The sequence below is a fragment of the Rhopalosiphum maidis genome, chromosome 3 (genome assembly GCF_003676215.2).
Source record: "Rhopalosiphum maidis isolate BTI-1 chromosome 3, ASM367621v3, whole genome shotgun sequence".
Lineage (NCBI taxonomy): Eukaryota > Metazoa > Arthropoda > Insecta > Hemiptera > Aphididae > Rhopalosiphum > Rhopalosiphum maidis.
In genome coordinates this window covers 37,401,844-37,426,306 of record NC_040879.1, presented here as the reverse complement: position 1 = coordinate 37,426,306, position 24,463 = coordinate 37,401,844, and the positions used below count along the sequence as shown (strand labels likewise).

The 24,463-nt window shown below is 27.6% G+C and overlaps 3 protein-coding genes across 5 annotated transcripts; 1 reads left to right on the top strand and 2 right to left on the bottom strand.

Moving 5' to 3' along the window:
- Positions 1-2,899: 2,899 nt before the first annotated feature.
- Positions 2,900-5,153, bottom strand: LOC113558476 (E3 SUMO-protein ligase KIAA1586-like). Its single transcript, XM_026963936.1, has 2 exons — positions 3,520-5,153; positions 2,900-3,422 (listed from the first exon to the last, which is right to left on the bottom strand). The coding sequence occupies exons 1-2, from the start codon at positions 5,116-5,118 to the stop codon at positions 2,991-2,993; spliced, it is 2,031 nt and encodes a 676-aa protein (XP_026819737.1). The 5' UTR covers positions 5,119-5,153; the 3' UTR covers positions 2,900-2,990.
- Positions 5,154-9,209: 4,056 nt separating this feature from the next.
- On the top strand, positions 9,210-16,141 carry LOC113556925. Of its 2 annotated transcripts, none has more exons than XM_026962156.1 (2): positions 9,210-9,893; positions 14,299-16,141. In XM_026962156.1, exon 2 carries the CDS (start codon positions 14,327-14,329, stop codon positions 14,999-15,001), a length of 675 nt encoding a protein of 224 aa, XP_026817957.1. In that variant the 5' UTR covers positions 9,210-9,893; positions 14,299-14,326; the 3' UTR covers positions 15,002-16,141. The 2 variants fall into 2 exon arrangements, with proteins under 2 accessions (XP_026817957.1, XP_026817958.1); XM_026962157.1 differs by lacking the exon at positions 9,210-9,893 and adding an exon at positions 10,190-10,321.
- Positions 16,142-17,057: 916 nt separating this feature from the next.
- Positions 17,058-23,007, bottom strand: LOC113557506 (WD repeat-containing protein 34-like). 2 transcript variants are annotated; one of them, XM_026963072.1, is made up of 10 exons: positions 22,869-23,007; positions 22,726-22,807; positions 22,459-22,665; positions 21,849-21,970; positions 21,619-21,731; positions 20,506-20,701; positions 18,407-18,534; positions 17,762-17,907; positions 17,507-17,700; positions 17,058-17,442 (listed from the first exon to the last, which is right to left on the bottom strand). In XM_026963072.1, exons 1-10 carry the CDS (start codon positions 22,928-22,930, stop codon positions 17,382-17,384), a joined length of 1,311 nt encoding a protein of 436 aa, XP_026818873.1. In that variant the 5' UTR covers positions 22,931-23,007; the 3' UTR covers positions 17,058-17,381. The 2 variants fall into 2 exon arrangements, with proteins under 2 accessions (XP_026818873.1, XP_026818874.1); XM_026963073.1 differs by having other exon boundaries at positions 17,507-17,697.
- Positions 23,008-24,463: the final 1,456 nt, after the last annotated feature.

Sequence of the window (24,463 nt, the reverse complement as noted above, 5' to 3'; positions counted from 1 at the left end):
ATGATGCCCAACTTTACCTATAGGTACTCAAAACATGTTTTAAAGTATTTAGTCTAAATTTAATCATTTTAACCTATTTACTTATTTACTTATTTAAAATTAAAATTTTTTTTTTCGTCGTAATAAATATTTAGTGTTTACAATCTTATAAACGTACAAGATTGCACATAAGTTATTTTTAATACGATTTAAAAATATTAAATATACATAATAGATACCATATTTTATTTTCATCAATGATTAATTAAATTTCAAAACTTGACAGAATCACAACAATTTGCAAATAATTTTAATGTTTAGTCTTAAAATGTAAAAATTATATTGTCATAATTTTTATAAACATTTGAACTTTAAATTCGAACAATACATATTTAAACAAATATTCATAAATTTAGTTATTTTGTTGATATTTTTTCTTATTCAATGAGTTGAATTCAAATTTAATATATCAATTATAGTGAATCAATCGATAAGATAAATTTGATACATATACTTAATGTGTTATTATAGACTATACTACTATAGTATTATAATGTAGGGTAAATATTGTACAAACAGTTCACCTTTATGAGATGATACCACAAGAAAAATAAAAGTATTATATTATTATGTATAAGTATTAAGTAGTATAATTCCTATGTAGTTACTATAGTTATAGACTTATAGTCTTATAAGACTATATTATCAAATATGGTAAAATTACTAAAGTCAGTTTAGTTAATTGAACATTCATAACTACTTATTGTGTTAACAAATTATATATTTATAACATCTGAATAATTTGTATTCTTTTTTTTGTAATTACTCATATCACACAGGTTAAGTTACATACTTATTAGTTTTAGATTGTATAAATTTAAATTGTTTCCTATTAATTATTCATTTCAATATTTCATATTAATTTATCCTTGTATTCAATCATATAATTATTGCTATGCACTAATGCATACTAAAATCATTGTCTACTGAGTAATCAAACAAAAAATAACATTTAGTTAAGTAGTAATTTTAATAACAGTAATAATATTTTTAACTTGCTCTTAATTTAACGTTTACATACATTTTCAAATTAACTGAAAAAAGGTATAAGTAATTAAAATAGACCATAAATTAAATGAATGAGTTCATTAAAGAATAAATTAGGTAGTTTAAGTTAAATAAGCTTAAGTTTATAAGCTTTAAAAAATAAACTACCATAATAATACCCATATTTGAGTATAGATGTATTATATAGGTATATACAATAATATACCTACTTCAAACTACACTATTAGTTAATAATTTATTACACATTATTATAATACGGATAGTATATACTATATAGTATATATTATATAATATTTTTAATAAATTCAACATTCAACTTATATGCTTAAATAAGGTTAAACAAAAATAACAATCCATAAACATTTTTTAGTACAATTTTCAATTGTATAATTATTAATATTTTAATAAAGTGCCTCAACAAACAGTTAATAACAAACTCATAACAGATACGCCTAATAGTGTTTTCTGATGCTGAGTAGTATAATATAACATGGACTGTGCAGTAGTTGGCTATAAAAATGTATTTTTATACTCAGCATTCTCTAAAATGTACATTATATGATGTAGATGTAGATTATTATTATTATTTGTAGGTGTCCATCAGTGTATATAATAAGTTATGTTTTGTTTTTCATGCAAAACATTTTAGTATTAGGTATGTTATACTTATACTTATACACATTTAGGCAAATGTCGTAAAGATAGGTATGTATACTGTGAAAATATAGAGTACATAACAAAGATAAATCAGCAATTTTTTATTAATCGTTTAATTATTTAGAATATCTACGTATAGTCGTACCTCGTACATATGTATTAATGTATTATAAGTTAAATACACCAATATGACAATATTACCTACTTGTAATCTATAATGTATATATATATATTAAATATTGTACATACCTTGTAATTTGTATATATTATATTAAATATACAGGCCCGTGCGCGGGATTTCTTCATGGATTAGGACGATTAGGTTATAAAAAAAAAATTGTGTATTTTAAAACAAAAGTATTATATTTTTATCAATTTTTCAAGTACCTACCTACATGAAAAGTGTTTATTAATTATAGATTTTCCATCATGTACATTATACTTCAGGAGTCTTGCAAAAAGTAAGCTTCCTTTTAATTCGATAAAACCACAATAGCTGTTAATAATCCAAATGCAAAAAAAGGCAATGAGAGAGGGTTTACCCCCCCCCCCTTGCCACGGATCTTTATATATATTATAAATATATTTTCTTATACCTATATATTATCATATCGATATCGAGGTATCGCGTGTAAAAATATCATGGATAAAACAAAACCCTATTTACTATTTAGTCATTTAGGGAGGTTAGCCTACTATAAAAATCTACAAATATATTATGATTTACATAAATGTAATAGGACGAACTACCATAGTACCGTCTAACCTTTTTTTTATTGTAGAATATTATCTTATTCTAACTAATATATATATATATATATATATATAACACGATCGTTCTATCTAAATACAATTGAAATTGCGATTTTATTCCATTACTTATTAGCATTTTATATTTTACTACCATTTTGTATCTTTTAAACCCGTATAGAAAGTCAAAATCTTATATTTATATAAATTGGTAGGTAGGTATAACCAGAGGTGTTCCCAATATTTTTTTTGAGAGTATACTAAGACTCTAGTCAAGGTGAAGATCCATGATTTAAACAAGGGAGGGTAGAATGATACAAATAGAACCTTTTTTTAAGTATTTAAAAATACTCATAAATCTTTTTAAAATAAAAGTAATAAACATGAATATTTAATAATATACAAATATTTTTACTGTGGTCTATAATTATAAAGGATGTGTTAAAAATATGAAAAAAAAAATCAAACTTTTAAAAAAAGCTTGAAATTACCTTTATAAGTCAATAAAATATGAAAATATACAAATACTAAAAAATTTAATTAAATAAATTGTTAAAAAATAATTTCTGCATCTTATTTTCGTCGTCTATTTCTTTTCTTTCTTTACCTCTAGGAGTGGAAACGGCAGAACGGTGATCTCTTAACCAAATTTTAATATAAGGTCTAGGATTAAAATCTGCAATTGAAGGGCCATTGATAGAGATGAACATCAAATCTGACACATTTTCAATGTTTAAGCTAGTCCTTAAATCAGTTATTGTCAAATTCATATCGGAAAACCCTCGTTCACAATCAGCTGTTGAAGTTGGGAGTATATTTAATGCTTTCATGAAACTAGAAAAAACATTTCTTGAACGGAAGTCAACTACACTTTCAAATTCAGAAAAACCTAATGTCCGTGATACTCTTTTAACTTCATCTTCTCCCTTTGCATCATTAATTGCTACTTTGAACACTTCATCAATTACCTATAAAATAAAAGACGATTTATTAAATATTCATTTATTCTGTTTAAATAATCAAAATATTGAAATAAATTATCAAAATAATAGTTTTTTTCTTTACCTGAATGTCTTCTAGCATTGTTTTATTTTTTGAGTCATCAAATAAGCGTTGACGCATTCTGTCTACTAAATTTTGCAAAAATTGTAACCTGTTAATCCCTCCTGATTTTGTCATTGTAATATTGACACCTTTGTTAATTCCTTTCTGAATAGCTTCTATAATTTCCTTTTCTTTTTCCCCAGGTTCAGCTTTCAGACTTTCTAAAATTCTAATCGTTCTATTTATCTCCGACTGGGCACGCATTAGAGTTGTTTTTCTGGACTGTAATATACAAGATAACATTGCAAGCTCAGAAAGAACATCGTAAAAAAGTCCAAGTTCCTCCAAAAAAGAAGAGGATTCTAATTTTTTTTTTATGCCATTTGATGTCACATCATGTGTTTTACTAACATGTAAATATATTCCCGGATAATTATTCCATATGGCTTTTATAGTTCGAAAACTGCTTGCAGACCAGCGTACATTCAAAACACGACCTATTTTTTTCATTTCAATGCCTACTTCAACACAAGATTTATCTAAACCCATTGAATTTTTAGGACTTTGATGATAGTAAGCGTAGAGTTTGTCCATTAGACTTTGGAAACGAGAGACTCCAGTACAATCTTTTATTACGTCATGTACTGAGAGTTCGAGGCGATGACATAAACAATGCCAGGTAAATAGATTCGGAATTTTTTCGCGTAGTTTAGTAGCAACTCCAGCTTTCTTACCCGTCATTACACTTGCTCCGTCACTGGCAAAAGCAATCCAGTTGTTTAATGCAAACGATGTTGATATCCCATTACATTCTAAACTTAACCAAATAGATTTTTCGATAGTTTCAGCATCTTGTCTATCTAAGTCAATCAGGTCTAAGAATGCTACAACCGGCGATTCTACGTCAAAATATGATGAAATATACAAAATTAGTGTACATTTGGTACTCAGCGTTGTTGATTCGTCAATCATTATGGTAAATTTCGAATTCGACTGTATAAGGCGTAAAATAAGTCGTTTGCGCATCTCCTTTGCAATGACGTTTACCATTCGAGTGGCAGTTATTCTGCTATGTAAGGAAGATCCCATGTCCAATCCATTGATTTGTTGTAATTGAACAAGTTCTTCAAACTGTTTAAAGGGACGGTGATTTTTTGCCAAGCAATATACAGTTCTAAAAAGTCGCGTATTGGAATCAATCTCTACTTCAGATATACGTTCGAACATTTTATCTAATACTTTGTCTGAGCTTTTTTTCAATATGTTTTCAGCTAACACATGAGCTTTGCTTTCTGAATGTTGTTTAATTTTATTTCTTAATGAAGCCAGTTGATTTGTACGATTACACCCAGCAGCTATGATTTCAAAGCCTACCCACTCAGAAGAAATTCGAACTTTGCTATCGATGTTAGATTTTTGAAAATTGATACTATTTTTAGCTTGAATGCAATTATTACATCCTAGTTTCCCATTTTTGCTACTTAACCATGAGTTTTTCTTTTGAAACTCTATTACCTGTTCTTTTGTCCATAATGCAGGCCAAATTTTGGAAGTATCCCATACATCTTGTATTTGATTATCGATTTGACTATCACTAACAAAATTATCTTCATTGGGCATCACTAGCTCGTGTGAACTAGTAGCACAAATGGCAGTATTAGTCGCATTTTTAGGTTTTTTTTCTCGGGGCATAAAAAAACTATCAAGTGTTCCGCTTTCACGTTTAAAATTCGAACTCATATTTTGATAAAAATTTAAATAACACTTTATACAGTAAAACAGATTAGGATAGTTAATTAAACTCAATTAAATAAATTAATAAAACTGCTCAAATAAAATGAATACGTTAGTAAATAATAATTAATAAAAGAATTAAGAACTTATTCACGGTAAACACAAACGGTAGATCACACAACGCACAATCGATTTATAAAAATAATAAAATGTTACAAGTCGGCGGTAACGGATGTACTGATTAAATTAATCGTGTTCAGAGTCAGACGCATTTCCATCATCTAACGCGATAGTTCGTTTCTTGTTTTCTGAGAATCTAATAATAGTTGTAAGATATAAGTGTCATATTTCCGTTATCAGCGTCATAAATAATAATTGACTTTCGTAGCATTTTCTGAGTAACCAAAACCAGTTTTTTTTTGTATATAATTTGAGAGTATACGCAGTATACCCATATTTCTGACAAAATATCTTGAGAGTATACGGCGTATATGTAGTATACCCTATGGGAACACCCCTGGGTATAACTATATATATATATATATATATATATATATACCTACCAATTAAAAAACTAAAAATATTTTGTATCAAAATTCAAAATGTCAATGATAAAATAAAAAATTGTTTTTATTGGAGATTATTACAAAAATCAATATTACTTTAGTCAAAAATGTTTAGTTCACTGAGATAACTATTTGATCACTCGATCGACGGTCAAACACGATTTAAAATCGACATTTTAAAAACATTGTTTATAGATATTTTTAATCGGCTAGGTACAATAATAGATAAGCTGATAAGATAATATTTAATATACCATAGAAGTAAAATGTATGTAGATACCTACGCAGTTACGAACCCATTAATAGTGTAATCTTACGATATTTTGATGATGCACCCATTGTGGTGTAGTTAATTGCTGCATAGTATGTCTTATTATCTCATCATTCGTATCGATTGAAATTGATGAAAAAATAATTACGTTAAATGTTAAGAGGACGCCATCACCATACACATATATGTGTTGTCTCTGTCTTACTAACGTACATCATAACAAGTTTTCGTTTAGCAAAATACATTTTGTGATTTTAGCTTTATTATTAAAGTAAATATACCTATCATCAAATTTAAAGGTATGAGTACTATCTAGACAATGACACATACGTTTAATGATATTATTATTTTTAAGTGAGTTACAACTATGTAAAATATAACAACTTTAAAATGATAATATCAATAAAATCATGTGTCATTGGCTAGATAATATTCTTACCTTTAAATTTAATGATAGGTATATTTACCCTAATATTAAAGCTAACATCACAAAATATATTCTGCTAAACGAAAATTTGTTATGATGTACATTAGTAAGACAGACAACATACGCGGGTATGGCGTCCTCTTAATGTTTGCATAAATATTATTGTTTATTTGGGACTACTTTAGATGCGATAGTTCTACAGCTCTTCTACATTTTAATATATCTGGACAAATTTTGTTATTAAACAAAAAAAAATATTTGTTTCATTTTTAGTAATAATTATACTAAACAGTTATAAAATCAATAATAATTATTATTCTTTTATTTAAAAAAAAAAGTTCGAACATTTTACTATTAAATAATTTTATATTTGTTACTATAAGTAGTTAAATTTATGACTATGGCTCATAATGTGACTAATGAGTTATGACTGCTGTTTATGACTTGTTGGAATAGGATATCTCATCATGAAAATATAAACCAATCCCTATAAATATAGAATAACATTATAAGAACGATTCGTTCATTATTGCGAGACTATAAATTATACATATTACATATACATCATACATAATGAAATACTGAGAGAGTTTCGTCGACGAAAACAATTTGCAGCAGTACAACACAATCATCACATCTATCATATCCTTCACTATACTTATGTAAACTATATATAATCGTATATTATGTATATAATATATAGGTACTTCGTACTTGTGCAGTCTCGGCGTACCGCCCACTAGCGTAACGAATTAAAAATAACACAATACCTGTAATAGTGGAGAAGTTTCTTTTTTTTGGCAATTAAATTATTTAAATTACATTACTTTTTTTCATACAGCAATACAAAAATGTTATTGCCAGAAAATCGTAACTTGTAAAATATATTTTCATATTATAATATATATCAATTGGTTCTTAAAATATATTTTAAAAAAGTGATGAGTAAATTGGTAATTTTACTACGAAAATGTAACTTAAATTACTTAAAATAAAATGTATTTCAATTGCCATCAAATTACTTAAAAATTAAATTGTTTACAAATTACAATAACTTATAAGTTATAAGTTATAATTTAAGTTGTTAAGTTACTTCCAAATACATTACACGTACAATTCCATTTTCTATAATAACAAAAAGTTTTATAAACATCCTACCGCTCTAATAAGACTTATGTCAGTGGCATTTTCAATTTTTCACAATATTAAATTATAGTAATGATCTGCACTTTAGTAAATATAACCATTTCGAAGCGGTTTTCATACCCACCTACAATCTACTTACCGAGACTGATTCTCGATTACCACATTCGTTACGCCACTGCTATAGTAGTTTTTTATATTATGTCTGTACGACTGTTTGGCTATATAAAATACAATATTAATTGTTGACTCTCGCCTGTATTTATATGTTTGTAATTTTGCACAGAGTCGTAGTTTATAGATTATAATTAGTTATAGGTATAACACGTCACAAACAATTTAACATAACATTTCGAGGGTCAAGGAGGAGCCTTATTATAGCTTATAGCTTTTTAAAGCTCGAACCAAGTGCCTATCTATACTTTATATTCATCGCGTAGATAGGTATATTCTGTATGAGTGGTTGAGTTGGGTCACTTATATTATACTTAAATACTTTGCACGTGATTGAAATCATAAAAATATGATATACGCACGTAGGTATACTCTCATCTACCGCCTAAATTTCAAGACCCGCACGGCCGCACTGCTGTTTGAAAACTTAACGGGAAATTCATGACTCAATTCGTATGACACTCGACGCGCGAGTCATTGGCGATTGGTCGACTATGGGATTTACCCGAGAGACTCGAAAACCTTCATTACGATTACGCAATTTCGAGTCAAGCTAGTTGAACGGTAAAATAATGCTACAGATACAAAAAACAATATACCACAATAAGTAAGTGTACCCAAACCCTTTCAAATCGTGTTTTTCGAAAAACGCCAATCGTCGTAAATCGTAAACACTTCAGCGTGACGACCGAAATAATATTTGTAGGCACTAGGCAGGTACTTTACAATATTTTATATTACACATTACTACATCGTGTCGTAGGTTACGGTGACGGGTAACGGAGAACTCTCACACTCCTCTCCGGTCGTCGTAATGCCGACACGTTTGCGTAAAACGCGCCAAGCCTTTCACCGGGTCGCCGGCGTTACCGTCGGTCGAGAAATCGCAGCCACGCCGGACCGCGCGCGCCAACAACCGACAACGCCGCACGGGTCGCAAACGTCGTGGCGGAGGGTAGCGGTGGACGGGTCGGCCGGCGATGTGGCAATGGTTCAATGTGCCGTGCGCCACCGACGAACAGAACGGCTAACGGCGGCGCAGCTGGTCGGGTACAGCGAGTAGCGAACGGCAGCCTCTCACTTTTTTTCGTTTTTTTACCACCCGCCCGCCGAGCAACAGAGTGCCGAGTGCCATTGTTCCCCGGCTCCCGGCTGCTCTAGCGGGTGAACGAGGTGGGCGAGGGGAACACCACCGCCGCCGCCGTGCCGACTACCGATCGGCGGTGCCCGTGTGCCGCGCGCGCGTGGTGGGGTCGGTGAGTTTGCGTGGCTACGGTGCGGCGGCGGGTGGTGGTATCGAGTAAACTCCACTTCCATTCGCTTTGTTGTTGTTGTTGTTCTCCGACGACTATCGCTGTGGTGCCGCCGATTGACCGCAGTCGTTCTCGAATTTCCATCCGTTGCGTTTCTGCCACTGGCGACGCGCTCCGTTCGCATCGCATCGTGACTATTGTTTATCCGCTATTAAATTATTATTTGTATCGTTTCCGCCGTCCGCGCAAGACGACGGCCGAAGCGACATTTGTATATTTTTGCACGTAGACATTCACGAAATTAGCGCGCGTTTGTCGACGGAGAATCTATACGTAAATAATTGATACGCTGTAGTATTATTGACATTATTTTTGTTATTATTATTAATCGACGTCACTGTCGCGATAATAATATTATTATTTTACCGTATTACCGACTGCGACCCGTCGCCTACCGATCGTTTTGTGACGTCGTCGCTACTGCTGTTTCGGCGATTTTCTTTCGTTCTTCCCGAGTGCGACAGAGAAACGGAAGAAAAAAACATTGTTCGCTCGTCAGTGCGGTACCTTGTAATATCTTATTGTTATAATTATTGTAAAAACAGTGCGTTTGTCGTGCGTCGTTGTTCGGTTCAATTCGACTTTGTCAGCAAACTAGCACAGCCGCCCGCAGAACACGCGCCAGGCCGTGGCCCGTGCTGCCCGTCCGTGTGCTGTGCGTGCGTGGCGAACGCCATCCTGAACGCGGCGAAGATATTTTGCCGTCGACGTCATTACCAGAGACTACGAAAACGACGACGGCGTACGCCCCCGATCGCCGCCGATAGGTAAGCGTCAAGCGGTTATTTCGTATTTCTAATATGTATCTATGGTAAGCAAAACAGAAAATCTGGCGGCGGCATTGGACGCCGTAGCTGCTAACCACGGTCCGCGGCCCATGTCGTTTCGGTTGAGCGAGTGTTGTCTATGGCGTGTGTTGCGGTGGTAATGGGAGGGGGGGATGAGTAGGGCAATGGCGGACCAATTGAATTTTATTTTCGCGTCCGACCAATTTCATCGCAAGTAGGTTCCTATCGACCTAGTATTAGTACTATATACTTTTCCTATCCAGTCTGCACAATCGCGTTGTTATTACCATTACGAATAACCGTTATCGTTTCCGTCGACGTCCCATTTGCAGGCAGGTGAAAAGTGATCAATGGACGCTATAATATTATAATAGTCGTGTCCTATTTGCATTTTGGATACCTACCAGGTAGGCGACGATTATCGTGTCTTTCGAAGTGTATTTTTATTTACGTAAATTAAGTTATTTAGTTATGTAAAAATCTTGGTAAAAATTAAAAAAAAAAAAAATTTTCTAGTTACCAGTGACAAATAGATATTTCTTATAATAATTAGGTAATAATTTATTTGTGGCAAATCACTATATATTTTAAGAAAAATATTGGAATAATTTAATTAGGTAGGTAGAAATCTATTTAATTAAAACCCTAAAATACGACTATAACATGATTAATAGAGTTTAACAGTGGCTTAACTGAGGGCCCGCGATCCATGTGTTGCGGGGAAGGCTCACGGCAATTTGGGGTTTTCGGTTAAAGTAAATTTAATTTTCGTGAAATAAAAATTGAATAATTGTTTTTTCAAACTAAATTATTGTTAATCTTTGCGATGTTTAGATATAAACATGTTAGTTGACAAGTTTACCCAAAAAAATGCTAGAAGATTGTGTAATATTAAATAAATATTGTTATTTTTTAACGTATAACAAAATTTTAATTAAAATAAGTGACTTACCTATATCAGATTAATGTTTTTAAATTTATATACCTACTTAAACAATATTAGGGCCCATATTTTATTTATTTTTTTGGGGGGGGGCAAATTTTTTTGTTATACCACTGGAGCATAATTAAAAATTTTACAATACAATGAATAGTAAAATTAGTACAATATAATGAATATTACATTATTACCAATAATTTACTTTTAATAGCCTTTTTATTACCATACATACTGTGTGATCCTATTGTATTATTTATACATTTTTTTGTTATATTTATTATTATCTTAAAGTACGCAGCTTTTGGCATTTTGCCCCAACACTTATAAAAATGGTATGGTTCCTTTGTTCACTAAATTTTGTGAAAGCTAAACGCTTGGAGGAATTTTTAAATTACAAACATAAGTAACTAACGTTTTTTCTTATGTTTTTTGCCAAAACTGTCTTTCCTTCAATAGGTATGAATAAATACAAAATGTCATAAAAAAAATACTTTAAAATTACATACTTGGGAAACTAGTATGTACTTCAAGATCTAATAATTTTTCAATTCTTAAAAAGAATTGGCGAAATTGACAATTTTTAAACAATTTAAAAATGAAATACCTATTTCAGCGAAATGGATTTGCTGACATTTTTTTAGAATCAGAGGTGGTGTTGTTAAAATATTACTGTGAGTTCCGCTTAATGTGATCACATTGGTTTAGATCATTTTGATTCAATTAACTGGTTGGTTCCATAAAACATTTTTTTTTTTATTAATGAGTATATTTATATGTGTATTAAAAATTAAATTAAAATAAAGTAAAAACTATCTATTTTTGATTGTACTTGAGATTCTACTAATTTCATTTTCATAGTATCCTGAAATTAAAATTCATATTCAATTAATATAATATATACATGATTTTTAGTTATTTAAAATTAAATAAATAATAATTATAATGTACATTGTACATTATTACCTATAACTTTTGAAACAACTGAAAAGTATCGTTTTCACTAGTAATGTGTAACTCATGAACTTCTCAGTGTGTTGACTCTTTGAAATGAATTGAACGAGTTGAATCAGCGTTTCAAGATTGGTGACTCAGTTCAAACACAATTCACAAACGACGGATCACTAATAATTTTTCACCATATTTTTGAATAGCTCCTTTTAACTTTTTCAAAAAAATTCTTGTTTCTTTTTAGTGAAAGTCTGAAATACTATTAAACGATAAGAATGTTCTTAGAAATGATTCAATTATCCGGTTCTTAGTGATTCTAATAAAAGGTTAATTTAACATTAGTAACATAAGATCTGGTTTGGGATTTTTAATTTTGATTCTAATAAACCAGTGGTTCTTAACCTTTTTCGAATGAAGGAACACTTAACTTATTATAAGGTTTTCACGGAACACAACAGTAATTATATACATTTTTTAATATTTTTCTTACTATTTTTAAAATTTTGGTGGAACACTTATACCAAGTTCACTAACACCAGTTAAGAACCACTACAATAAACAGTTGATCACATTAAATGGAACTCATTATATATCTAAAATTATTTACATTCTTACCACTATGATCAATACAATACACCGTTAGTGAATAAACCTAGTACCTACTTAGGTTTTTTATAGCTATAAGCGTATTTTTTTGGTAATATTGAAAAGCTAAATTTATTTTTAAAAAATTGTATTAAGTTGATCCACTATAAATCAAATGTGATCTACTATTATATTTATAATCTTATGTGTGATCTACCTACTACCCTTCTATATTTGCTTCTTAAAATAGCAATGTAGGTTAGGTTACTAAATTTATTTTATTAAATTTTTATTATAAAAGTGTTTTTTAAATTTGATAAAAAATTTTCTATTTGTACTTATGCATGCTTATAAAAATTACATTTCTTATGTACTGATATTGTTTATACCCAATTCCAAACTATCAGACAAGTTTATTATTTCTGTCATACTTTAATTATGTTTACTTTTAAAGTATTTTTTAGTATACTTTATTTAAAAGTGCCATCCAAATATATTTTCTTATAAATGTCCGCCACAATGTTGGTTTAGTGCCATAATTCACAGCTAATTGGTAACATATTGATAATTTAAGAATACAATACTTAAAATAGACATAAAAAATTCAGTTGTATCAATTTTATTAAAGTATAATTTATTATAACATATAGGTAGCATAGATATTGATTGTTGGTAGATCACATATTTAACATTCAACTACAATACTTTATTATAGATAGCCTTTGGGTAGTATATCACATATTGAACCGGTCCCATTATATTTTGCATATTATATGCATAAGTAATATTCTACCTATACATATATAATATTAAAGTGTCTATCTATCACTTGTCTACTTTTTTTAAAACTTCAAATAACTTTTAACTTTATCTGAATAATTGCTATGTAGTGTATGTGTGCATTTATGAAACCTTGATTACATATTATACATAATGAGCTGATAACACAAGAATCAACATTAAATTTTCAATTTTATTTTTAAATTTATACTTCTTTCTACCAGTCTTAATGCACTTAAGTGCAGTAAACGGTATACCGATAGTTTATGAATATCAAAAATATAATATAATAGTTTTTTTTTAATTTATAGTTCAATTTTTAAATTGAGGTAATAGTTACCTAGGTAAGATTTCATAGTAACAAAAAAATAGTTAGTAGGTACTCCGGTCAATATTGTACTTGAATTAGATGATTGTGATATACCTATACTAGTATATTATGGTGTTTTTCTTTAGTTTCTAATGAAAACATGTATATTATTAAGTGGACATTATCATTACTGAACTAATAATAATCATTTTCATTATTGCTCTCTATGTTACTTTTGTACGTTCCATATAACAATATAGTTAATAACTATTATTAGTCATTGTTTTGTTGTATCTTGTTTATTTTAAAGTGGATTACCTACCTATCTAATTATAATAATTATGTGACTATACCTAATGTAAATTATAACCGAAAACAATTTTGTTTATCTTGGTACCTACCTAAATATGTATATTATGAATCAATTTTAATTGACTCTTAAAGGCGTAGACCAATTAATCAGATTTTTTACTATGAATTTTTATAATTAGATCAATAAACGTATTTAAAAATAATAACAAACAAACAAACACTATAAATTTAAATAATACTTAAAGCACATTTAGCAAATTTTGAAAAAGAATTGTCTTTCTTGCCTTATCATTAGTTTCCTTAATTACATTAAGAATAAACATTTCTTCCACAATTGTTGTTTGATTGTAATTTGTTATTGAGATGTCCAGCTCTATTAGATAAGTGCATTCTGAGATATTAGATTTTTAAGTGCAACCATTAATACTGAACTTTTAACAAACTGGAGTACATGTTAATTTTTAAGCTTGTGTAGAACAGTGATATTTATAAAAATATTTATTTTGTAGGTCGACATTGCTCATTAAATATTATTCAATGCAAATCATCAATATGTACAAACCAATTCGTCCAAGGAGAAACAGCTTACCAAGCAATGTACATAGAAGTAAAACAAAACATTTACCTAAAGCAGAATTCAGTCCAACTAAAAATTCTAAAGTGATTCATGAATCAAAAAAACCCAAATCAAAAACGCCTATTTGCGTTAAACAGCTTAATTATAATGAATCACATACAAAGAATGTTAGAAAATTTATGGATCATAGTTTGTCGGATGGAGATGAAATTATAGACGATAAAGCAAATTTTCATAAAACAGCTAAAAACAACCAAATCGTAAAAGATAAAAGACCTCATATGGTATGTTCCCAGCCTATTGACACTCCGACTAGATATCTACAAGAAGTGCCATTACATCACACTCCCCCATCCTACGAATCCCCACAAAAATATGGTCCTTACAAGAAATTTAAAGAAGATGATATAGAGCAATTGGTTATTGAAAAATATGCCCTGCTCAAACAACTCATGAACATCGATGAACGATGCAGCTCACCTAATGGTGATAACTTTTATGCTGGTGCCAAATTCAATAATTGCCCATCTCCTGGAGATTTGCCATTGCCACCAATGCAATGGCTTAACTCTTGTCAAGCACAAGCAAAATCCATGCGGCAAAAATCACCTCTTATCTTCAACATAACTATCTAAGATATTCTTCAGAATCTAAATTTTAACAATTGTTTTTTTTTTTCATTATTATTATTTGATTTTACATTTTAACGCTTATTGTGATTTTTTCACTATAGTATATTCCCCTCCACCTTACTATATACCCCCTCTTCCCCATATTCATGATGAAGTTGTCTTTTAAATATTTTCAACATTTTAGTTATATTTTATACATTACTATATGTAATAACTTTTATTTTATTTTATCAGTCTCTTTTTCATAACTAAATTTTTTAATCTTAAGTATCATAATTATTTAAATGTAATGTTTTTAATTGTTTTTTAATTATTTAATTTTTTTTTTTTATTGTTTTTTTGTGACAAAACTCTCATCATGGACTGATTTTTGCATCAGTATCTAGTCACTTATTTAGGTGAACTACAAGTTTATTGCAATACAAATATTAGTACATAGATAGTTATGAAAATTATTATTTTAAACTGCTATAGTATAATTGAATTGAATTGCTGATTGGTTGTAATATTTATGAAAATCAAATCTACGTTTAATAAGACAATTTTTATATATACCTAGTTGTATTATCAATCAATATGTTATGTCATCAAACCCACCCACCCCACCCAATAATTAAATTTAAAAAAAAATTATGTTAAGAAAAAATAATTCATTTGTTAATGTGATATTTGTGATAATAAAATCAGCGATTCAATTTTTATTTTTGTCAGTAATTGGTAAAATTTGTATTTGAATTAAAAGCTATGAAATTCAAAGAAAATATAACATAAACATATATATGTATCTGTTCAATCAGATATGTATGGAACTCGTCATCGTTCCTTTAAATGTTACCTTTTAATTTAATATTTATTCATATTTTAATTTAACTACCAATTTTATAAATAATGAACATAAGCACGTGAAAAAAAAAAGTTGAAACAAATGTTACTTCAAATACACTTTTTACCTTTCTCTGATATTATTTAAGTGCAATTGTGATACAGAACAATATTATTTTTTTTAAGGTTTACTTACCATAATTATATTACACATAGTGAGCCTGTATATGTGTTGTATCTTGTGAATGTTGTAACTTTTGAAAAGATTAAATGAATGTATAATGTTTAAAAGATAGATTGTTAAAAAAAGATGCGAATGAATTTAAATTGTATGTCAACCTCTTTTAAGTATAATTAATAAGTATTGTAGTTCAATATCACAGATTATTATAAACCAATTGTTTTTTAAAAACTATTCCACCGATTGTATCAAGTAGAATAGATTTAGTTTCTTAATGTGTTATAGAGGTTGGTATGCATTCATATCAAAGATTTTCATACGATCAAAAATATAAATTGCTATAAGTGATGACTTAAAAAAAAAGAATGTAAAACAGCAATATGTTGTTAACGATATATGCGTTTGTACTATATAATATGTCACTTATGCAATATTAATTTTTGGTATAGGTTTTTGCTATAAATAATATTGACATACAAAGTGTGTGATTGAAATAATGGGCACAAACCATATCCCATTGAACTCCTTATGTTGAGCATTAGGCATTAATCTGTTAAGGTAGATGGATAAATAATTCTTCAAATTAGTTTTAAGGAACACAGTATGTGTCTGTTTTAGTGGCTATCCTATTATTGTTGATATTATACATATTATAAGGAATGCGGCCATTGGTGTGATATTACTGTGTTATTTTTTTATGATAAATTATTTTATTATTGTTTAAAAATATATGTTAAGAATATTAATGTTGAATTGGAATTTTTTCTGTGAGACTGTTACAGTTAAAAAATTAAGTATTCCAATCCATTATGTGTAAGATGAATCACCAATATTCAAATGTATTTTTATTTACTTAAATTGTTTTACAAATATCTTTAAAATTGTTATTAATGTTAAAACATTTAGTAGTGTTTTCTTTTTCAATTAGTGTAATAATTCAACTTGAAACTAATTTTTTTTTTTTATCATTAACTTTAGGAAAAAATGTAAAAACCAAAAAAAAAGAAAAATCAAAAAAAAAACAAAAAAAAAAAAAAATAGTAATAATAATGAAATACAGCCATTCCTAAGCTGTTAGTATTCCTTATACGATCTCATTCTTATAACAATACTACTACAAGTACACTGCATATATTTATTTATTCCTTTCTACATCAGTTTTTCCATTACAACAAAACTAGTTTTTCTTTAAAATTATTCAAATCTAAAAATATTCTCTATACAGCACAAAAACTCAAAATCAATAAAACTTTTCTCTTTAATAAACGCAGTGCATTTTTATAATTAATTAAACCGTGAGTAACATTCCGCCCGATATTCATGTATAAAATCATAATAACTTTTATTACTTAAAATTAATTTTTTTCAAATTGGAAATGGCTATTTATATTTACATAAATAAATTTCTCCTTGTATTGAACCGATTGCAATAATATTTTTTCTGTATGAAAAAAAAATATATTAAATAATTACACATACAACACTAAAACTTTTTAAATTAAAACCTTTTTGGGTTGATTTTCATTGCAATTATATCGCAAGATGCAAATTTTTTGATTGAATCTGTTTTCCCATTTGTTAGATTGATTTTAGTAAGTTCTCCATTTTCTTCGCCAACATACACTATAAATTCATTTTCTAAACTCCAACATAATCTGGTTATTAGTTTTTGATTGAATATAATTTTTAGTGGATCCTTCTGTGAATAAATTACATTTAATCTTAAATATATTCAAAATTAATAATTTATTTTTACCAACTTGATACACATTGTATAATAGTATTGTACAATCGAATTGAGTAATGATAAATACATTAGAATTTTTGTGACAAAATTGTATATTTTCAATCATTAATGAATATCCATTATATGTTCTAACTTTTACTGCTTCTAAAACTTGGTCTTCTGTAACGCACAATTTAATAAAGATGTTGGTTAAAAATATTAATCACCGAAAGTACAAAAAAAAATAAATCATAAATTATGATAACAAAGCTCTTGCGGCTTAAAATTCTAGGTAAAAATTATAATAAATCAATTTAGATCTAAACTTAATATTTTTTATACAAATTATTCAAAAATTAAATATTAACATCATCTGTATTAAAATAATAAGTACATATTTATACTTGTATACATTGCAATATTTTCTGTTAAATTTAAAATCAACATCAATAGCCAAGTATATATGTCAAGTTCATATTAATGTACTAATTTCTATAATTTATTAAAAAAAAAAAAAAAAATTGCACGGTACAAGTAATAATCCTCTGTACTTGTCATAGTGGACTAGGCCTATTGGGGAAACCACTTTAAAAAAAACGCACCTGACACACAACCTCATGGGTGGTGTGGAATAGTGTGTAATTACCAATTTATTTTATTTTCAATTAATAAAAGGTACCTTTAATGTTTCTTGTTGTTCCGCATAAATGACTAGAAATTTTCCCGTTTTCCAGAGCTACTAAAAAATGTCTGTTTGAATAATCGAAACATCGAATACCAACTTTTCCTGGAATCCCAACTAAGTACCTATAGATAAGTAGTGAGGTGTTTATTATTCATTAATTATATATAGGTGATATACATACTACGTACATAATTACTAACTATTTGAATTCAGATCTTAAATTTAGTGATAAAACTAGCAAAACCACTTAAAATAATTAAAAATTTGATATACAAATATTTATATTGTATAATATACATTTTTTTTTCAAAAATATCTATTGATTTTATATTTTAGTCAGTGCAAATCATTTTTACAATTATGTGAATGTTCTGTTATTTTATTTGTTTCATCAGTGATCACTAGAGATTGGATTTATATGTAAAAAAATACATATTTTGTGTATAAATGTGACGTGATAAATTAATTTCTGCCAGTGATTACAGTTTTTGATAAAATTAGCTACATTTGATTTTCCATATTTGGTCATAAATACATGTTTTTATATACTTCACAATTATTCTATTTTTTCTTTCATATTTAAACAATTTTAGTAATGTAACAAGTTGATTGCCTTTGTGATGTATACAGTGTGTTCCCTTCAGAGTTTAGACTGATAAGCTTCTCATAAGTAAACTAATAGTAAAGACTTGTATAGTATAATATGTTGGGTCAGCAGTACTGACCGGACATATTAATGGCGTAGTTATATGAGTTACATACTGACAAGCAATCATTATACTCAATGTGTTAAGCTTCTATAATATTAATCTTTCATTTATTTCTGGATACTTTATCAGCTGAAGTATCTCCTTCAAATTTAGTAACAAAACATGCAATATTGTTCAATAACATCAGTCAAAGTTGAAAGATCTTTTAATCAGTATAATGTATAAAGCAGTTTTACGACAGAATAAACAGTCATTTGAATTTGAAAATTTAAAATTGCATGTTGTAAATTGTAATCAAGATAATTAATCATTTATTATCATTATTATTATTTAGCTACAAATATTTATTTATTTCCTAGTATAATTTTTTCATTAAGATTCCATAAGATTTAATTAAATTTTAATATACTTACATATCTTAAGTTTTTTTGCACATATTTATGTATATATTATTTTGGTTGTATAAATACATATAAATCTGGGCCCTAGTCACATGCTTATTTATAAAAATGACATCTTTTACTTAATATAAATAACTATATCAAATTTTAAATATTATGACAAAAAAAAAAATAATCATGGATATTTATTAAATAAATATGAATATAATATGCCTATATTAGTTTTTTCAAATAAATTCTAAAATGCATTTTATAAATAGATGTTAATTCACCTATTTCCATCGCACAAATTTCATTGAATTCAAATTAAACAGCCATTACAATGACCTACTCAGTGACAGGATCTATAAAAAAAATTGAATCAAAGCCACTAAGCAATTTTTTTACTCATTAGAAGCAGGAGAAGTAGGTATTGGATGTCAAACAACATTGTGGATAAATATAAGTAATCAATAAATTGGTATGTGACTGCTTATTGTAATACAATTAGCAGATACATACACTGATGCTCAAACAAAATTTAATATTAGTAAAGGACATTTGCATGTTCAGCTCTAAACTAACATTTAATTCTCCAGTGTGTATGTATAGTTAATGTTTATTCATTTTAACCATTAAATAATGGATTCTACTGTCCATTCAATCCATTAGATAATAAGTATATTACGTACTTGAAAATTATTCCTGAGAATTTAAATATTATTGTTATTATATTTGTGCTTGACAAATAAAAAGTTATTATAGAACATGAGATCACATCTTTTATGAATACAATAATATAATTTATGTACACAACTGTTTAAAAATATAAGTATACATTTTTATTTATACAAAATATACGGTTACAAGTGTTAGAACACATACACAAATTTTATATTTTAAAATTAATAACTAATTTTATTGCTGTGTATAAAATTTAATTTAGTCACTTATGAAGAAATGAATTACAATTATTATTTTGAATAATTTTATTTTTATTTACCTGCATATTCGCTGAGTAAATTTTATTTTATCACTCATCATAGTTCCCACGCACACATATCCATCTTTTCCGGCAGTTATTAATACCACACGAAGATCAGATCTCACAAACCATAATGATTCAGATATAGCCTGTGAATGCCATTCAAGGGAGACCATAGACATATTGTCATTTGTGTTGCAAATCAGTAATTCACCTGAAAATAATGTTTAGCATCATACATTCATTGATATATTATAGTAAATGTAGCAAGTACTAAATATATCAAGTACAATAATCTTTATCAGTAACGGTATCATATAAAATTGACAATAATTTTTGCAATCTACACATAGCTCACTGATGACATGTAAAAAATACAAACAGATAGTTCATACAGATTATTAAAGTAAACTCAATTAAATATTAATTTATGATGAGAAAGATGTCTCATTAAATATTTTTAAAAAGAAAACAAACAAATAAATGATAAAATTACCATTATTACTGTAATAATTAATCACCAAAAGTTGCATTTATAATTTATATAATTTAGAAAATCATGGATAACTAAATCCTTTGATGGTTTCGTTGATTTCTATTCCTCTTGCATCTCCCTTAAAGCAAACTGGATGCTCTATTGACATGGATAGAACATTGTTTAATAATACCAGCAAAGATTTAATGTGGGTTATTTGGGAGTTATTGGTATGGGATCCAATTTGTGGGTTTGTAAATATGGACTTTATTATTAGTGCTTAACATAACAAATATGGTAGAATACAGTACCACTACTATGGATTTCGTGATTTAGGTGCAGGTCAAATTCTATAAATATTAATATAATTTAGTGTCAGTCTTGGGAGCTTTCTCATGATATGATGAGGTCTCATCAAAGATGCAATGCACCCTCACTGGTTGTGGAACTGGTATAAAGGTTACGACACCAGTAAACTACATGTTGATCACTCAGACAATGCTTATTTATTAACATGTGTTAAGTGTTAAACAATTACTTATAAATATTTTAAAACTAAATAAATAAATGTCATCATTTTAAAATTGAGAAAATTATATTTCAGTAATATTGTTAAAATATTATATGTATTTTTTTATAAATACTTGAACTGTTACCATTGTATAATCCAGCTGTTATTAGATATTCATTGGTTGGATGTGTAGCTAAACATGTTACACAAGAAGTGACCTCCAGCTTATTAGATACAGTACTGCCATTTTTTTCTAAACTGAATTTCATATAGAAGACATGTTATAGTATTTATTATTCATAATCATACTAAAATAAATATTAAATAAACAGTAATTTTCATAAAATTGGATACCAATATGACAATATTACTCACTCCGACATAGAGTAAACAAATACTGCATTTAAATGATTACACCACTGTGTATGACAATGTTCACCAGTAGCTACCATTAACTTGTCACCGTTACAATTCCAACCAAGTGCACTGATATTTTTCTTAAAAATCAATTCAAAACAAATCATTGTAGTACATCATTAAAAATTAATGTTCAATTAATTAATAAATATGAATTAGAACTTATATTTCATAAAAACATAGATATTTAAAATAATTAAATTAATATAATATGTAGGATATAGGTACTGATACTAGTCTAAACTATTCTAATGACTAAAATATATAACCATTAATATTACAATCAACTTCTTAATTAAAATCTATAATAAACATAACTAATTATAATATCTGAGAATAATTTACTAAGGTTTTTTTTTAACTCATCAACATTTCAAACTAATTTCTTAAACTGTTCTTCATAGCTTAGTAAAAATTAATTTTTTAAACTACCAAATTTAAATTACTTTGTATTTATCATAATATTCATTCAGAACTAGAGAATAATAACAATATTGTTAAAATACAATTAATAAGATCTTTTATTCAAAGCAGTCAAAACTATATTTGAGAAACTACAAATAATTACCATTCCAAATGTAGGATGTTGTCTTAAAGATACTTTTATGGTTTTGTCATCATTTATATCTTTCTGAGTTGTATCTAAATAACTATTCATTTTTGGCCAGTCATTACATTCAGTCTCTAAAAGTCTTAATCCTTTTTCCAAACAGCCATTTAATGCAACAAGATCAATATTTCCAATATCAATGTTTTCAATGGCACCAGTCTGTGTCTAAAACATTCAAAAGTAAATGATATGCTGTAAGCACAATTGATGATAAATTTAACCAACTTCTACAGTTTTCACATCAACAGTATCACATGATTTGTCTTCAGTGAATAGTCCATTATATTGGCTTGATTTTTCAGTTTTCCTGTTTAAACAAATAATTAAAAATAATTGAACAAAAATATTAAACTAGTTTTCTAACATACCCCCTTTTATGCGTTTCACTGTGGTTAAACCCAACTGCATTCACTGCACTGTCACTAAACATTATATTTCAATTTTAAATATATTATATTTTCACGATTCTTGATATTTAATTAACAATTTAATTTATCTAAGGTCAGTAAAATTTAAAATGTAACGCTACAATAAATCAATGATACAGTTGTGAATGTTGTTACTATGGTGATCAAAATTATCACAATAATTGTTAGGTAGCTATTTGTTATTATTCAATATTCTCTAATCTCTACTTTAATAATTGTCAAAATAAAAAATACTTCAAATGTAATTATATAATGCAATCCCAAACTTATTTGAAACACTAACACATAATTTCTAAAAAAAAAAATTAACACAGATCATACATATATCTACATGTAACTTATACTATTACTTATTGTAAAAATTGATTTTTGTCACACTTTATAATAGGTAAGTAAGTAGTTATAATAATATAACTACTATATACTAAAATATATAATACCTTATATCCAATTATTATAATATTAGCGGTAAGATAACCAAAATTAAATAATGTACTTATAGGTATATGACATATGTATATCTAATTTCATCCAAATTTAAACTTTAAATGTCTAAACAAAAATTATGTATATATTTTAGATTTTGATGAAGTTAGATTTTTGGTATAAGCATAAACTATTTATGAAAAACTGTATATGATTTTCAAACGTCAAGCATTACCTATAAAAATGAATATTTTATACGTTTTTAACTACGATTATCCAAAATAATTTTCAAATTTTCGCGATTTTGTCAAAAATTGAATATTAAATGCTTTTTTTAAAAAATGTGATCATGCATCTCTAATATTTTTAAATACCTATAATAATAGTATGAGGAATCTTGTAATAAATATTCAATTTTTTTCATCGTGTGAGTATTTTTAATCATTAATGCATAATGTACATATTTTGTATAATATGTATATGTATTACTTTTAGAAAAAAATAAAAAATGTCAAATGTTTATAAATAGCTCAATAAGAGTAAATGTTGAAAATTGTACATGTTTATAAAAAGTTAATTCCTATAACATCTAGTAAAAATGTCGTATCAACGATTATTTAGAAAAATAAAACAATAACGATTTTATCGAAAGTTGTTTTCGTATAAAAATAACCATTTTCCTAATTTTTTGTTTGTTTTTCCTAATTATTAAGAAAATTACTTGGGTAATTTAAGTAACCTTAAGATTCATTTTCTGTTAAGAAAATATGCTGAAGTTAAAATTGAAGATTTATTTTTTATTTTGATCTTAAATTGATCGCCATAAACGCTATTTTGAGTAAATATGTCCCACTATCTGGGTTTACAGATTTATGTAAGTTATATGATTGACCTATGTATGTTTGAATTGATTATTATTCAGCTTCTCCCAAAATCTAAAATCTGATATGATAATCATGAAACTTATAGAACCTATAGCAATGTGGTTCATAAAAATCAAAATTAATACATTATTTTATATATATGATTTGGAATCATATAACCATATAAACAAATCACGATTTTTTTGTCAAATTCAATCAAAAATCCATCATAGCTGATTTGTTTCC